At 46.6% G+C, this 17,672-nt stretch overlaps 1 protein-coding gene across 3 annotated transcripts in view; it reads right to left on the reverse strand.

Moving 5' to 3' along the window:
* LOC116438888 (mitogen-activated protein kinase kinase kinase 3-like) overlaps positions 1 to 17,672 on the reverse strand; it is a 75,922-nt gene that overhangs the window by 45,532 nt on the left and 12,718 nt on the right. For all 3 annotated transcript variants that reach the window (XM_032098006.1, XM_032098086.1, XM_032097938.1), the window contains exon 2: positions 9,276 to 9,355. In XM_032098006.1, coding sequence (XP_031953897.1) covers positions 9,276 to 9,279 — 4 coding nt within the window. In that variant the 5' untranslated portion in view covers positions 9,280 to 9,355. The remainder of the gene's footprint in view (positions 1 to 9,275; positions 9,356 to 17,672) is intronic.

Here is a 17,672-nt window from a genome sequence, read left to right on the forward strand (position 1 = left end):
CCCAGCTCCACTCTGGCATCGTTTTGTACAAATTCACTTAAGGTACTGTGGGTTGACAGGATGAATTGTACAGCAAATCCCACTTGCTCTCCAACACAACATGTAAACAGGATTATTTCTACCATGGAAGATCACGACAGAGAAAAGCTGATTACAGAGACAGCAAAAATGAAACATAAAAATAAATCACGTTTAGTACTGTCCCTCTGTCCCCAGTGTCTCTTCTTCCATCCTCAGCTCTGTCTTTATTTTCAGCTATTTCCCTTAGTAGGAAACTCATTTCTTTCTTCTCTACTTTCCACCAACACATTTAATTTTGTGCTTTTTAAATCAGCTTCCTGTGGCAAATCTTGTTTGATCACACTGCCAGCCCACCCAACCAAGGACCACTTCCAACCAAAAATAATAGATGTTTCAAAAGATATTAATTTCCCAGAGGTTTTGGGGTGGGGGGATATATCCATAGCAACATAGAAGAGAGGAACACACAGGAGCAGAAAGCCAAGAGTACTCCCAGGAAGCAATGACCAGTGGAGCTCCAGTAGACAGGGTTTATATTTTTATTAAAATACACTCATCCGTTTTGGCAGGATCTTACATCAAACCCAGAATGCCTCCTTCTCTCATCAGGTTTTCAGTTCTGCAAGATGTTAAGATTCACAAGTCCCAGGCACTACCAGTACGAATCTGAGGCATCAAAATCAACCAGGGAGTGAAATCAAAAAGCCAGCAGATGACACATCTCTCTGCCCTTCAGAGACATGCTTCCGGCGTTGCTACATGGCCTTAGGTTCCAGTCTGCATGAGGGAGAGAGGAACCTGGGCTTTCAGTCTTAGTACAGCAAGGTCACTGCTCAAAAAGAGAGAAAAAAAAAATTTAAAAGGGAGAAATAGAAAGCCTGAAGGTCAACATGGACCACCCAAAACAATTCAAGAGTCAGGAGAAAAAGCAAATGAAGAAGGGACAAAGGAATAATTTAGCTGTGTTCAGATGGTCTAGACACTGCTGTTATTGTTGGCTTCACTAATAGGTCATTGCTAAGAGGCAGCTTACGGTAGTTTCATGAAGCTGCTTCCATCAACACTGAAAAAAAAAAAAAAAGCAGCAGCAGCTGGATGAAGCCCACAGGAAAGCCTGCAGAAGTAAAGCAGAGTCCTGTAAAACATGGTGAGTTCTGATTTGGGCCTCTCACACACACACCAGGCAGAACCAGGGCTGAGAAGAGTCTGGGAAAAGTCCTGGGCGTTGCAGGAGGGAAGAATATTGTCCTGTGAGTCATTCCTGAGCGAGGCTGGAGCGTGCAGCTCCAGGGCCCTGCATGCACTCGGATCCACAGAAAAACCACAGATGTGACCACTTGTGGTCACTGAAGATCCCACTGTGCTTTTCACAGCCCTGATGCTTGATAGTGCATCTGCCTGTGTAAACTCCAGCAGCACCCTCCACCGCCAGCATCCACCTCTCCAGGAGGTGATGCAGCCACTGGGGATATCCCCAGGCAGAGGGAAGAGTTCTGTGGAGGCTGAGAGGGGGATGAAGAGAGGATGGGGAGCCACACAGAAACACTGTCACATTCAGTAAAAGCCCTTTCAAAGGCAAGACTTCGAATATATAGTGACAAAAAATACTGAAATGTAATAAAACACAGTGAAAATAAATATGGAGCCACATGATGACGATGACACTGACAATCCTCCCTTTGGTCTGAAGAGACATCAGCCTTTCATTTTCTCTGGGTTTTTTTTTTTTGAAAGTACACAGTTTTTGGTTTGACTGGTATACAACATTTATCTCTTACCAAAGGGCACCTGAACTGGAAGACAAGACTCACTCCCCTGGCATCACTCAGCACCTGCAAAGGGCAGCCCTGATGGAATTCCTGATGGAGTTTCAGCTACGCTGTCAGGAGGAAAGGAGATGGGCTGGGTTTTATGTCTCATTTGATGGACAGGAATCTGAGACAGACAAAAACTTTGCTCAAGACCACACAAGTCTGCAGCCAGAGCTAAGCACATTAAAGGAGCTTAAATTCAGAGAGGACTTAACTGGATCTGGCCTTCCTGGCTGTATACAAAGGGCACAGCAACTCCTTCAGCAACTTCCACATCCCACATCCCAACCTTGACCTGGAATCACACAAAACAGCCTCTTCAGAAAGCCCTAGCTTGAAGAGCTCTTGCACTTACTGCAGTAACCTCTTTGCAACAAATACCTCAATTCCAGTTTGAGAGTACAGCTTGCTTTGTATTCTACTCATTAGATCTTGGTACCCCTGTATCTTAGAGACCCTTCTGTTAATAGACACTCCCCATCTTCTCCAGGTACTCACAGACTGTGATTTCATCTCCTTTTAACCATTCTTCATTTAAGTAAATGGAAATACATAGCTTCTGCCACTAGAGTGATACTTCGTTCATTCCTAAAGCTCTTTCCAGTGGTTTTTTTTGGTTTGGTTTTTGTTTTTTTTTATCAAGAGAAAACATCAAAGAAGCACATAATGTTCAGTGGCCAAAGCACCTTTTCATGTCTGTTAGCTGTGTGAGCAGGGGGCAACAGCAAACTTGGCCCACATGTTACAGTGCAAGTCCACATCTATCAGACCAGCAGCCACCTGGGTTGCCCACTGCCTTCCCAGAAGGTGTCAGACCAGGCCAGGTCTCTCAGGGAACACAACAACACTCACCCATGTGAGAGCAGGTGTCAAAGAACTTGCTTGTGAAGATACATGCTGCCTTTTCTCCAAAAGCCAGAGGGGGAAAAAGCTTGGAGATGAAGAGAAACCCTGACCTGGGGTTTCTTCAGCACCTGCAAACACCATGAACAGGCAGGTACAGCCACCAGGATTCAAGCCACGCACAAGAAACTGGGGGCAGAGGTACAGCACAGGCTTGATGATCTCAAGGGTCTTTTCCAAACTAAATTATTCTGATTCTTAACAGAAGGGATCAATTAGTAAGTAAACACCATCACTTTGTCCCAGTCAAAACTAGGAAGGACCCCAGGGAGCCAGAGACTCAGAAGCCTGACTTGGACCATGACAAAAGCCCCCAAGCAAGCAAAGAAGGGACCCAGACACTCTGACAGGCAGCAACAAATACTGTTGTGCAACTCATCCCCTTGGAAGGGCTGCCTGTGGATGATCTGTGGCAAACAGAGCGCTGCCTGCACCCATCTAGTGAGATCCAGACAAACCTCCACATAAATCCAACCCACATGCACAAACCATTCTGCCACCATCTGGAGCCATGTCCAGAATCTGATAAAGAGAAAAATTATCCAATTACCCTCCTCCAGAGCAGATTGCAGTGCAGCAGACACACCAGTGGAGCACGTTCCCTTTGCAAGTCAGCAAAGGCTCACCAGCAGCTGGATCCTGCTGCCGTTCTCCCTCCTGCAACCCCACCCAAGGGATGCCAAGGTCACCCCTGCGTAGGACTCAAGGGCAGGGCACAGCCCAGCAGGTCAAGCAGAGCAATTATATAGGAGGAAGTGAGGAAAGACCCTCCTGATATGCAGGATTTCTTGCCAAGAGTTTGCTCACTAATGTCTTGAGCTCAGGACACACAAACTCACATAGAAAACCAGTGCTGTGATGTGCTGGGGGTTCTTGTAAGCACACTTCTTCTTATCAAAGAATTAAAATGCTAAAGGGTGCACCAGGCAGAGGAAATTATTAATCCTTTACCTGACAAATGGATGCTCGACTCTTGCTCTCCACAAATGACATCAGTTTGGATTTTTAATTTCACTTTTACAGCGCAATCAGTAACTGCCTTGTGAAAAGAAACAAAACCAAACCCATCAGAGGCTTTTGACAGCTACAGATGTCCATCACACCAAGTGCCCAACAGAGCATCTGTGGGTTTAGGGCACAGTTACACTATCCCACATACCCCTTTTCTTGGGGATAAAGATGAGTTCCTGCCTCCTATTCCCCCTCTACCCCTCAGCTGATCCACACAGCTACTGGAAAAATTGCACAGCCAAATTGGAGACCGTGTTTAGATCAAAAAGAGCCCTTCCTTTTACATCCCCCTGCAAAAGGGTACAGAAAGCAGAGCTCAGGGATGGGCTTGGAAGGGAGGGCAAGAATTTGTTTTTAAAAAGCTAAACCAGTTATTTTTAAAATTATAAACGTATATCACACATATAACTAAATCAAATCACCAATGACAAGGTGCAACCAGTCTCCAAACACTCATGCACACAAACAAGCACACACCTCCAAGGTAATATAGACATGCTAAAACTAATTAATTAATGAGGGCATTGAGAAAACAGCAAAAGAGACTAACCTGGCACATAAATCCATGTGTTATGGCAGAACCTATTCGAGAGCCAGGGTGAGATCATGAAGAACTTCAAGTGCCCTCTGAATTTCCTCATGAAAAACCAAAAGAAAACGCAAAGCTACTGGGACTGCACCTCCATTTAGGAGAGGTGAGAGCGATGCCCTTAAAACCCTGAGTGACCAGTCCTGGCAAACACCAAAACCAGAGCATTTGGGATGGCAAGTTTTATCACATGTAAAAGTTTCAGTGGTTAGGCCACATATCGCACAAGAAATTTCTCCTGACGAGTTGTGAAGCACTGTGGCTCAATGCCCATGTTCCCTTGTCCTGAAGGCTTACCAGGGACTTTTGCAATGGAAAAGGACTCAGGATCCAAAAGGTGTTTGGTTTAGCTCAGCAGGGAGGGAAAGCAAGGTTACGTCTGTGGTTCACCACAAGCCTCCACTCCCGAAATAGCCAGCCCTGACAGCACCGCGCGCAGGAAAATTCCACGGGGCCGGAGCCACCGGCACAGCTTTCCCAGGCTCTGCACACCCTGCTCTCCTCCACAGCCCCACCCCTGGGCACACCTGTCACCACAAGTCCCCTGTACATCCCCATATGCTTGGAGAGTGGCAAAGCCCAGCTAAGAAGCCAATTTTCCCCCATCTGACATCCTGGCAGTCATTCTCCTTCCTCCTCTCAGCTCTTCACCTCCAGCAGCTCAAGAGCACAACCCATGGAGGTGCAGCCACCTCACAGACTTCACCCCTTCTTGGCTCATGGAACAAATGTCTGGGTTGAAATTGGGTGGCATTTGGTGGGGTGAAGATTTGCTGAAGAGGACAGAGTTGCGGGAAACAGCTGCTGCCCCTCACATCCAGCCAGTGACTGGGATGCTGGAGCAGGACACAGATCTTTGAGCCCAACCATAAACCTAACACTGCTCATGACAAACCCCTTGTTTCTCGTTTGCTTTTGCAGATTAAAGTCAGTCTAGGAGAGCTGCAAGCAGGGGCTGGCTAGACCCTTATAAAGCAAAACGAACCACATTTAAGAAAATTTTGCACGCCTGCAGCTCTGCTACTCCTCACCACTTCAAAGGTACCAGGTTTCGCTCTCATCCCACAACAAACTTTCACAACTTTTTTACTAACCCTGCCCCTTGCTCCACAAACACTAATTTTCCTCTAACGGATTAACATAATTGAATTAAACTTGGGCCAATTATTCCAGCAGCTTCCCTGCTAAGCTTAAAATTTGCTCCTTCTGAAGAAGGGCTTATGTGCCTAAAAGGCAGCCTGGTTTTTTCCACCTCTATCATTTGGTCTAATAAAAGATATTACCTCTCCCCACAACCTGTACCGCTCTCTTGAGCACACTTGAAAGGAGAAAAATGTTTACCCAGCAAAGAAATGTAACTGGCAAGTTATTTCCCCTGACTCCGTTACCTTTGAAGGTTATTTGAGGGATCATAAAGAACTCATTCTCCCTCCCAGCCCAGCGACTTCCAGTGCTCAAAGCCTCAGCCCAGAGCCCATGAACTCCTGGCCTGTTGCTGCAGCAACAGCTGCAACATCCCAGGTGTGGTGCAGGTCCAGTCCCACATTCCCCAGGTGTCCAAACCCTAAATTTGAGCCCTGGGTACAGCAGGTGCAGTGCCAGGAAAGGGAGAAGGAGACCATGAGCACCTTTTAACTCAAGACACCTCTCAAAAATATTAAGACCTGAGCTAGAAAGCCTGATGTGTCTTATTAGAATGTAAAGTGCTGCAACTTAAGATGAATTAATTTTTCCTTAATAGCTCTCAGCATACAAAGAGAAAGTTAAGAGCAAGAAAGAAGTGAAGAGTGAAAGCATTGCCTACTGAGGAAGGAGGAAAACACAGCATGGGAGGGCTGAGACATCAGTGCCTGCATCCATGGGATAGGGTCTGTTCTGCCACCTCCAGCTCTAGCAGTTCTCTCTGTTTCAGCAGCCCCCCAAACAACAGTTGATTGAGCTAAATGGCCATGCCATGGCTGCTCAAACTAGCCTTCAGCAAGCTGCCATGCCTTCTGCCAGCCCAGCCTGCAATCACACACACACTGTCAAGTCAATACTATGAACAACATCGTTCTCCCATCTCCCACACCTCAGATGACCTTTCTGCTGAAGCAAAAGTCACACTTGCTCCAGCAAAGCACTAAAGACCTAAACCTTTGAGTTGTACAGACATACACTGAGCAGAATACATCGGCCTTCCTGGAGTTTTTATCATCAGAAACACACATGCACGCACACAGCTTTTCATAACCACAATCAGGAATATTTAAATCATTTTTAAAACAGAAAAAATAAAAGTTAAGCAAACAAGCTGATGCTTTTTGTACCAACTTCTGCAGATTTTTTAATACTATTACTGCGCTGTCATGTTTAAACATGCCAATTTTTAACACTTATTGGCCATGGTTTTTCCACTGTGTTGCACTGGAGATAAGGACACCTTAAAAAGTGTCACAAGCACTTGTTTGATCAAATTACAAAGAGTCTTGGACCCTTGAGGAGAGGTTGCAGATGGAAATGGACTGTAAGCTGAATAGAAAACCCAGTGCCAAGGACTTAGGCTGGTCCCAAGCTGGCCCACGTAGAGATACTGCAACAGCCCCGAGATACAACGGCTGCACAGGGCTGGTCCATGCACTGCATGACACAGAGACGCCAGAAGTCCCCACTTCCCATCTTGTGGTCTCCATGCAAGGTCATGCAACTTCCCTAGAACATGTCTAGGAGTGAACAGTCCTGTGCTGAACTCTGAGACACTGAGCAGACTATAAATAAGATCCTGGAAAAAAAAAAGGTAGGGCTGGAACAGACCGTCAGAGATCACCTCATCCTACACATCTCCTCTGTGGTCTTTTCCAGAAGGCAATCAATGATGTAACTGCAAATCCCCTGCACTTCCCTTGAAAATGCTCCCTCACCCCAATGCATGGAGCAAACAAACACCTATGAAAGGAAGAGGGAGAGAAGTGAAACTAACAAACCCTCAAAATTTAGCCCGAATTTCTGTGCGTCAGCAAAGCTATTGCAGCGATTCTTTAACTGACAGGCACCGCTCAGAAACACTGATGGGGATACACAACACTTCACCCATCTCATCCTGACAGCTGAGCCACAGACCAGACTCAGGACCACAACGTGATCTCATCCAGGCACGATCCCATCCTGGCAGATCTAACCCCACACAGGCGTGGATGCTGCTGGTGACGAGCCACAGCAACGACACCTTGGTGAGGGGACGTGCACAGCGCCTTCCACCCCCACACAAGTGCAAGCAGAACTCCAAACCTGCACAAGATTCCTATTGATTCAGCTCGCGTTCCCAAAAACACGGCCACAGTGCCTCTCTTTGCTACAAAATTCCCACAATGAATGCTGCCCTGGTACACCCATATTATCTTTGCAGCTGGCAGGCTGAAGGCATCTTGAGCAGCTTCTATCAACCACTCTGTACAAGAAGCCACCAAACTGACAATCTCCTGAGAACTGGGCTGGAGCCAGTAACTCCTTCCCTGCTGGTTCTCAGGGCAAGTCTGAGCTTTCCTTCTTAAAAAAACCCACACGCATTGACAAAGCAGTGGCTTTTGCTTTCAAAGTGAGAACTTTTCTAAAAAATTTTGGGGTTAGTCACCAGGGATTTTAAACTGAAATTTGTCACTCTTTATGTTGAAGAAGCAGATCTGGACTTTCTCTTCTCTTCCCTTCCTTTTTTTTTTTTTGCTTTAAGTTAGTTCTCTCCCCACAAAATCTGTCTTCTAGGTAACAGAGAAAGAGCAAAAAGAATAGACACATAAAGCCAGGATGGGGGAAACACCATTCTTCTCCCTTCTCCGTAGGGGAGAATAAACACTTAAAGTGTGGCAGAGGCCTCACACTTTTCATTTTTTAAATTCAAACCACTACCAAACTCTGAATCACGTTTCTACAAGGCTTTTACTGAGGGTAGGTAGTGACAGGACAAGGGGGAATGGCTTCACTCACAGAGAGAAGGTTTACATTAGATGTTAGGAAGAAATTCTGCCCTGTGAGCGTGGAGAGGCCCTGGCACAGGGTGCCCAGAGAAGCTGCCCCAGCTCTGGAAGTGTCCAAGGCCAGGTTGGACGGGGCTTGGAGCAACCTGGGATAGTGGAAGGCGTCCCTGCCCATGGCAGGGGGTGTAACAAGATGGTCTTTAAGGTCCCTTCCAGCCCAAACAGTTCTATGATTCTGTGATTTTCTGTGATTCTACACATCTGCAAGAACAATCCCTAAATTTAGTGATCTTCCCACACATATCTCCTTTTTTTTTTTTTTTTTTTTTTTTTTTTTTAAAGCATCGTTTCAGCCATCCCTGAAAAGTTTCAGGTGAACTTGTGTAAATGCTGCAAATGTGCAAGTGAAGTGCTCAGCTTCAACCAGGACTCCTCCAAGATCTCCTTTCCTGGGTCACCAGGTCAGGAAGCCATTTAAGCACTTCCAAGTGGTCCCAATTTCTTACATAATGAATTTTCTTTCGGATAAAGTTCTTGTCTAGAGAGGTAAGATCAAAATCGTTATGTACCTCCAGAACTACAAATAATTCCCACTTCAATAAAGTTTCCCTCAGCATCACAGAGCATCTGACAAAAAACTATTCCAGCAGAAGAGGAAGAAGGTAGAAGTAATCCAGGCCACCAATTAGAAAAGCAATATATTCTAGCTCTGTTTGAAACAGAAAATTCCTTAGGAGAAAAGATACAGGGAATGAAGATGCTCTGCAGAGAAATACAAGGCACACTTGGGAAGAGACTCCACCTAGAACATGACCCACCAGATCGTACTCAGAAAACGGTGCCAAAATTGGAGAAATTGTCTTCACTAAACTGCTAAACATAAATTAGAAAGCAACGTAATATTCAGTCAGAGCATCTTAGCAATGTTCCCCAGTCTGTCACCACGCAGGCTGCAGAAAATTGACTGCTCATGGGGAATCCAGTTCTTACCCATCTTTCCATCTACATCAGGCCTCCATTCCACTGGTCCCAGACACTTGTGCCTTATCCTCCTCTCTCAAGCATCCACCCTGTAACAAACACATGCAGAGGTTACAGATTAATTTTGACATGACAACAGGCTCACTGTACAGGACCACTTTTCACAAGGCCTCTCCCCACCATCACCTAGGAAGGAGGAAAGAAGAAAGGAGGAAACCATTTAGGTAGGAATGGAGACCAGGAGTCTGCCCCCCTCTGCACACACCAAAGGTAACACACCACAAACCTGGTACGTTCATGGTTTCAAAATCTTGGAGTAAACAATTTGTACTTCCTTAAGAGCAGAAAATTGTAATGACATGATATTTTTAATGTGTTTTTACGTGATTAATGTAACCCTAAAGCAATACCATCTTTAACACTTCACATTCCGCAGCATCCCTGTGGGATAACACTCACTTGGGGAACAGACTGACAGCAGGACATGGGAAAGCAGTCCTGAAGCAAAGCAGAAACCTAAATTTAGGCCTTCCAAACGGCAGTCAAGGTTCCCCAAGGCTGGACCAGATTTCCTCTGACTGCATGGGAACAAAGCTAAGTGCAGGCAGCTCTCAGAAGCAGCGACTGCCCTGTCTATCCCTCACGGGAGGCACGTCCCTAGGAGGCCTCCCAGAGTTTCTGCCTTTAATCTGCCCCAACACCAGCACAGAAGTGGGTTCAGTGACCTTCCATCCTGCATTCAGCCAAACTCCTGCACCCAGTCAGGTTTTTTGGGGTTTTTTGTCCACCAAGAAACTAAAGCAGACCCGAGCCTGCTGGAACCTGTCCTGCTCACTAATGAAAAGCTTCATTTTAGACTGAGTGAAGGCAAAACCCACCTAAAGATGGGCACCTTTTAAAGAACACTGTGATAGAAGACATCAAATTCCACTTTAGCTGCCTGATAAGCCCTCAGATTTCTTTGGTCATAAACCTGTGTGATAGCACAAGAAAAGGGAGAAACACCTCAAGAACTTGATCAGACTTGCACAGGGAGTAAGACATTCCTGTCCTGCAGTCACTGCAGGTTGCCCTGAAGTCAATGAGAGCCAGGTGCTCCAGGACACTGACATGGATCCTGGAGTGTTAAACATGATGCATTGGTCAGAAATGATAGGAAAAGGCACTTTGAAACCCCCCCTGCTTGGTCAAATCGATTCAAACACAGCAACAAATCTGAAGAGAATCAGGAATGCTCCCAAGCGTGGATTAAAATGATTTTCTGCAGCTCTGGTGCCTCAGGGCTGGCGAGCAGAGGGATATTTATCCAACCTATTTTGAGAGAGATGAGCAGGAAGGGAAGGCGATAAGAGAGCAGCAGAGGCGGAGACGTCCATGCGCCCCCGAGAGCGTTGCTCCTTCTGCTGCTGCAGCCTCCTCCCAGGACAGCACCACTCAGTCTGAGACCCAGGGCTACCAGGGACTCTGCTCTGTCCATTTTCAAGACCAACGAGGAGGCAAGGAAGCAAGCAAGCAGCTTGAAAGGTTAAAAATCCTACCTTGAGAAGGAACTGGTCAGTCTATGCAGCACTGAATCAAGAGGGTGCAGAAAACCAGCAAGAAAGCAGGGTAAAAATTCCATCTGATTATAACAAGAGCAGGAAACAGCCCAGATCTTCGCTTTTGCTTTCAAAATTGATGTGAGACTTCCAGGAATTAAGCTGTGTGCATAGTTTACACCGAGGGCCACAGGCAGATAGCCTGGATTAACTGTAAATTCCTGGGATAGCCCAGGTTAACTCTCCTATCAGAGTAATAGATTTTTCTAATGGCTTTCTGGAGACCTTCCAGACCTTTCCAATCCATATCTAGTCACAATAACATGCACCTACAGGAACTGTGCAAACGAGCCCTGGAAAAAAACAGGTGACCTTTCCATCAGCAGAGCCCTCCCCTGTGCTGTTCTCCATCACCTCTGCCACAGCAAACCCCTGAGACCCCAGTGCCCAGCCCTCGTGAGCAAACCAGCCCCTGCACACAGGGCAGGAAACCTCCATGGATACACAAGAGAAAGAAAGGTTTTCTGTTTTAGCAGATCTCTTCAATCCTGAGGACAGCCAGCCTTCAAACGACTGCAAACACTGGCAATTTCCGTGGCTTCCCAAAAATACATACCAGCAGCTTCCTGTTACAGAAGGACAAATTCCTGTTTCTAGTATAAATTCTGCCCTATTATTATGTCCCTTAAAAAAAAGGGAGGGGGAAAGGGGAAAAAATAAGAGAGCAAAAAAAGGGGAAAATCCTTTTCCTATAGATGCAGCTCCAAGCAGCTTCTCCTCCCACTAAGCTCCCTGATAAGAGCCTGCAAGTGTTGGCAGTTTTCGACACAAACCCAGTGAGCATCTGAAACTGGGCTCCCACTGGGCACTGCACCAGTCCCACAGCCAACAGAACTGTGTAAATCTACTCAAAATCTCCCTGCTAAGCAGTGAGAGAGCTCAGCAAGGTGTTGGCTCCCAGGGATGCTGGGGCAATGTACCCCAGGTTTGTGCTGCGCATGCAAGAGACTGTCTGCTCCAGTCTGCTCAGGGAAGTGCTGGAGGTTACTTAACCTGCAGGAAAGCCCAGTTCAGATGCTCTCATCTAGGGGAAAAGCAGTTTTGATTTGCCTGAGCTGAAATTTTCAGACAAAGTGGCTCAACTTCATTATGGCTCCACGAGTGCAGGGTATGAGTATCTATGTGAGAGATGTATGGAAAGTTAGTAATCCACTTTGAAAGTTAATCCCAGTTTTTCCCTTTTCTTCCCATACTCCTGGCTGGAAAGGGATTAAGCAGGACTGAGCTCAAGGGAGACAACAGTTCAGCTATGACATGTCTGTGTATCCATGACTCCTGCCCCTGTGGATCTAAGTTACAGAAAGCAAACCAGGGGAGGAGAGGATGGAGAAGTGCCATTTTTCCCTGGATGTAAGGAAGACAAAACAAAGTGGCCAGGAGACTTACTGGGAGGAATTATGAAGGATGGGAAAGCAAGAAGAGTGCAGTCCAGCATTAAGAGCTGGAGTCACCTGCAATCTACTATTGATATAGGGGATTTACAGTATCATCTACCCCAAAAAGGGTTGTTCTTACCCCACAGAGGCTCAACATCCACCATAAAACATGGACTTCAAGTCAGAATGTCTCGCCACTACTGCAGCACAAGCAAGTGGCATCTCCCTCTGCAGTTTATCATCCCCAGGCTTCCAGGGAAAGCAGCACCTACTTATTCCTGCCTGAGCACCACTTAACACTTTGGTCTGAAGGTGTAGGGACACACCACTGTAAAAAAAAAAAAAAAATAATAATAAGCCACAGTTGCCCCTGAAATAGGGCTTGGCTGGAAAGCTACTCAAACTAGCATTGCTAAAATTGGGACTTTCCTTGTTTTTTCAAGCAGCAGGGAACATGCTGGGCTCAGAGAGTTTAACAAGCAAGAGTCAAGCGGAAAAAATCTCTCCTTTTTAAGAGTTGACCACATTAACTTTCAGCAAGTTTCCGGGAGTCCTGCCAGAGCACTGGAGTTTTGTATACTACGGAACTGTTAAAAATATTATTGTAAATGTTATTTTCAAAAAGCTTCAGAGGCCAGCGCTGGGGTAGCGTTAAAAACAACAGCAAAGCAAATGAGATCGTTTTAATGGTGAGAACAGCAATGTATGTGTGCTGATAGCTCAGGCAGCCAGCAGGCTTGGCAACGAGGGATTCAAAGGCAAAGGGAGAGTGGTTGGAATATTACAGGTTTTCTCTGATCATCCCAACCTCATTCTTATAGTTTTCTCTAGACACTACAGAACGTTTGACCTGCTGTACTTAGAACTGCCCTGGAAACTGGATCCATATTTTGGGATACACAAAAGAACAGCAAAATTTTGATGCCACTTAGACACACAAGACCCTGCCCTCAGGGCATTTTCCACCCAGGTTATCCAAAGGATGTGCACCATGCAAGGGAAGTAAAAAAAAATGCCATTTAAGACTGTGCATCTATGTAGATCTGGCACTTAGGGACACAGTTTAGCATGGACTTGGCAGTTCTGGGTTAATGGTTGGACTCTGTGATGTTAAAAGTTCTTTTCCAGCCTAAGTGATTCTGTGGTTCCATGTTCATGAACACACAGCTGGGATGGACTTTCTGCAGACGTGTGTAACCAGGCCAGGTTTGCAGGTGTACCTCCCCAAGAGGGCTCAAGGGACAAAGTTCATGAGCCAAGATGAGGAGAAAAAAAGCTCTCCTGACCAGGTTTCTGAGCTGGAAGTGACAGGCACAGACCAGCACAGCTCATGGAAGGAGCCAGCCAGTGCCCTGGGAACTGCAGCCCATGAAACCCAACGAGCAATTCTGTATCAATACCCATCAGCTGAGGCTGCTTCTCACCAGTTTTGGGTATGACACCCCAAAACTGCTTAAGAATCTTTCTCACGACACATCTTGCTGGGAGAAGAGATCTGTGTTTCAAAGCCATCACGCTCAGTGGAGGATTCCTTCAGTCACTGACCCAGCCAGGGCAGCTGTATTTGACAGCTGCTTCTGGAGAGAAATCTCCTGAGCCATCCTGTTTGTTCCAGCACAATGTGTACTGAGAATAAAAGGTTTAGAACCTGCCTGAGTCCTGCTGTTAACATCCATGACAGCCCTTTAAAGAAGCCATTGAGATCTCAAAACAAATCCTCTTCTCAGAAGAAATTACTTTTTATAAATGAAATGTTCCAGACAGGATGCTCCAGTAAGTTATCATAGAGTGGTTTGGGTAGGAAAGGATCTTAAAGATCTTCCAGTTCCAACCCCCTGCCATGGGCACGGACACCTTCCACTATTCCAAGCCCCATCCAGCCTGGCCTTGGACACATCCAGGGATCCAGGGGCAGCCACAGCTTCTCTGGGCACCCTGTGCCAGGGACTCACCACCCTCACAGGGAAAAATTTCTTCCTAATATCCAATCTAAATTTCTCCTCCTTCAGTTTAAGGCCATTCCCCCTTTTCCTATCACTCCATGCCCAATTAAGAAGTCCCTCTCCAGCTCTCCTGCAGCCCCTTCAGGTACTGGTATTTTTCAAATTCAGTTCCTCTTCTTGCTTTGCAGTAATATTCCTTTTACCAAAGTCAGTGCAGTAATCAGTAATGTATACTGGCATATTAAATGGCTTTGATTTTCCATACAGATCTCAAACTTCTGGAACAACAAAACAAAGAAGCAAATCAAAAGGTTAGAAAGGACTCTTCTATCAGCAAAGGTCAGACAACACAGCCCTATGAGGTCAGAGTTAATCTATTTTACATATAACAGACAGGTCAAGCAAAGCAAGTGTCCAGAGAACTCACGTGTTCCCCACTTGTTTGGGTTTTTATTTCTGTCAGGGTCTGCACAGCACAGAACTATGTCTCTACTGAACTCACTTTTTTTACACAGGAACCACCTCCAGCAACTGGTGGAGATGAACCAATTTGCAGACACCCCAGTTACACCCCAAAGCCTAACTCAGTCCCACTGTGCCTAAATGTAGGCTTTCAAATCAGGTACTGAAGTGACCAAGTCTAAAGGATCCTCATCTCCTGCAACCATGAGCATTCAACTCCCCAGATGAAGCTGAGGCAGGATTATTTACACACACAGCCCTGCCTGTGAGGATGAAGGTCTGCAGCTAGGGGAGAGCACTGTCCTGCAACATTCTCCCTTTCACAGGGCAAAATCCTGTCCTCAGATTGTTCTCTATGCACTTATGAATCAGAGGGAAATCCTGATGCCAGTTACACCTACAGAAACCCTCTGAATCCAATGAACAATTGCCCTCTAAGTGAACACAGCAAAGGGAAGGTATTTCTACACATAATATAAAAACCAATGCAGAAGAATGTTGTAATTTCTTCCTCCTGCAGGTTTTCATGGTCTTATTTTTGTCTTTCTCCTCATATGACTGAAGACTTTGTGGGAGGGAAATTAAAACAAAATCGTGTATCTGGAAAAGTGAAGTTCAGGCCTCTTTCTTCCATGTTTCGGGGAAAAACAGGAAGGAGAAGGAGCAGAAACCAAAAAGGAAGAATAGCTAGTAAAACCTTCAGGTGAAATAAGCCATGAGAAAAGTGTTCGCCTCAAAGAAAAATCTTTCCTGGGAAAAGCAAATGGAGAAAAGCATCTGGCATCAGAAATGAAGTGTGTCCATGAATGAAGCTTCACACCAAAGAGCTGCAAATCCAACACTGTGCCACGGAGAACCTGGCCTGAGAGCTGGAAGCTGCACCAGGGACTGGGATGCCCAGTTCTCCATGAGGATAATGGCAGGCAGAAACCAACCCTGTCTCTGTAGCTTCAACCTCCTGGAGTATCAAATGCATAACCAACTTTATGGCTGATCCAACATGCTCCAACAGGGATTTTAGCACTAAGCAACCAAGCTCTGGACTGGGAAGGGGGGAGATCCATCCCACATCCTTGGCATGACATCATGGCAGGATCAGGGCTTTGAAGCCACTGTACCATCTTCCACACTCACCCCACCTTGTCTCTGATCCACTTTTTCTCCCTTGCAACATCCCCCTGAGAGCACAGAGGATAACACACCTGTATATCCCAGGAGCCATCCCACCAGCCTTTGTAATCCAGCATTTACCCTCAGCCTGCCACGATCGATAGTCCCTCACAGCCATCCCCCTGCACAGCTTCCTCTTTAACAAGCCACAGCCTCACCCCCGCAGCCTGGCTGGATTTTATTGATCCCAATGAGACTTTCTGATCGATTGCAAAGCTGACAGCTCACGACTAATTGACCACTCTCTGCTCTCTCAGCAGCTACCTGGTTGATTTGCTCCTTCTCTGTGGGCAAGAAGCACAACCTCCGCAGCACATGGGGAGACCAGGACCCCAAGAGCCACCACAAAATCTGACAGGTCCTTTCCTTGCTCATGCCACTTCTGCCATGCAACTCTGGACAGAGATTTCTCCAGTGGGAGAAAGCAGAGCTCAGTGAGTGCTTAGTGGCAAACAAAGATTAAAAGCCAGCTGTGGTTTTGGGCAGAAGGGCCGTGTTTCTGCATAGCCCCAGGACTGTGCTGTCTCCACGAGCTGTTGGCTCGTGCCTGCCATCAGTGGGGTGGTGATGGGGTTACGAAACAAACATGTGGGGCAGCTTGCACAGAGGCTTTGTTCTTCCTGTCCTCTGGACTTGCAGTATCACATGAACTCAAGTGCACTTGCCCCCACGGTAAGAAATGAGCCATCAACAGCCCAGGAACCAGACTGTGAGCACACAGCCACACACTCACAGAGCCTTACAGGTCTGCAGAGCACACACACTGCCCTAAGCTCAGAGCACTCAGGGCTTCCCAGGCCTGCTCTGCCTCTCCTAACAGCCCTTCCCCACACAATTTTCACAGAGCTGTGGTTCTGCAGAGCCTGAGCACAGCCTGTGGCTTGCTGCAGTGCACACAGGGTAGCTTCTTCTTGAGAAGAGCTGCCCAAGCTGTGCCATCACCCAAGAGTGACCTGCCACCCCAGCAGAAGGTGGCAGCTTGCTGCTGCTGCACTGACCACCCATCCCCAAGCCCAGCGGAGGGAAGATGATGACACTGAGGAAAAGGCATATCTTGCCTCTAAACCCGGCTCAGGGCATTGCAGAACTTGAGATTGAGAGCATGACCGCTCACCAAGGCCAAGAGCAGTCTGCAGGAGAGACAGTGGGATGAGTAATTTCCTCTCTTATGATGTCCAGCCTGGTGCAGTGCAATGGAAAGTCACTGTGGGCATTGTGTCCAGCTCAGAGAAAGTCTGATCTGGACACTTCCAGAAAACAGAAGCCCATCACCCTTGAGAGACCATGAACCAGCCTTGCACCATCAAGGCAGCTGTACAACACCTCTGAACTGGCAGACCAGCTGCTCAGCTGCTCCGAAATCAGGTCACTTATTAGGCACAGTGGGGAAGCAGTCAACTACTTTTAGCAGAAAGCTCTGGAGAAATACAGATCAGCTCAATATTGATTCCCACGGCTCCATTACAGACAGACAGAATTAATTTCCAGGATGGAAAGAAACATATGCCTGCATATCAAAACAAAATACAGAAGCCTTTCCAGTCCTCCGGCTGCATTTCAATGGAAACCAGAAGGCTGTCATGACAGAAAGATTTCAGTTTTCTAATTAATCCTCCCTGCTGAGAGTTTAATGCCGCTAATTGATGAGGAGAGGTGGTGTCCAGACAGTGCTTGCAATTCCTTTTTACATCTTTAGGCCAAGTTCTCTCTGAATTAAATAATAGTAAAGCAGATTTGCTCCTTGCATGCACTGTGCCCTGCTCCAGCTCCCTCCTCCCTAGAAGATGTCTGGTGGAGGGAAGGGAGGCGAAGCCCATGTCAGAGCTCTTTACAAGTGTTGGAAGTTTTCCTGGAAAA

The sequence above is a fragment of the Corvus moneduloides genome, chromosome 1, assembly GCF_009650955.1.
Source record: "Corvus moneduloides isolate bCorMon1 chromosome 1, bCorMon1.pri, whole genome shotgun sequence".
Lineage (NCBI taxonomy): Eukaryota > Metazoa > Chordata > Aves > Passeriformes > Corvidae > Corvus > Corvus moneduloides.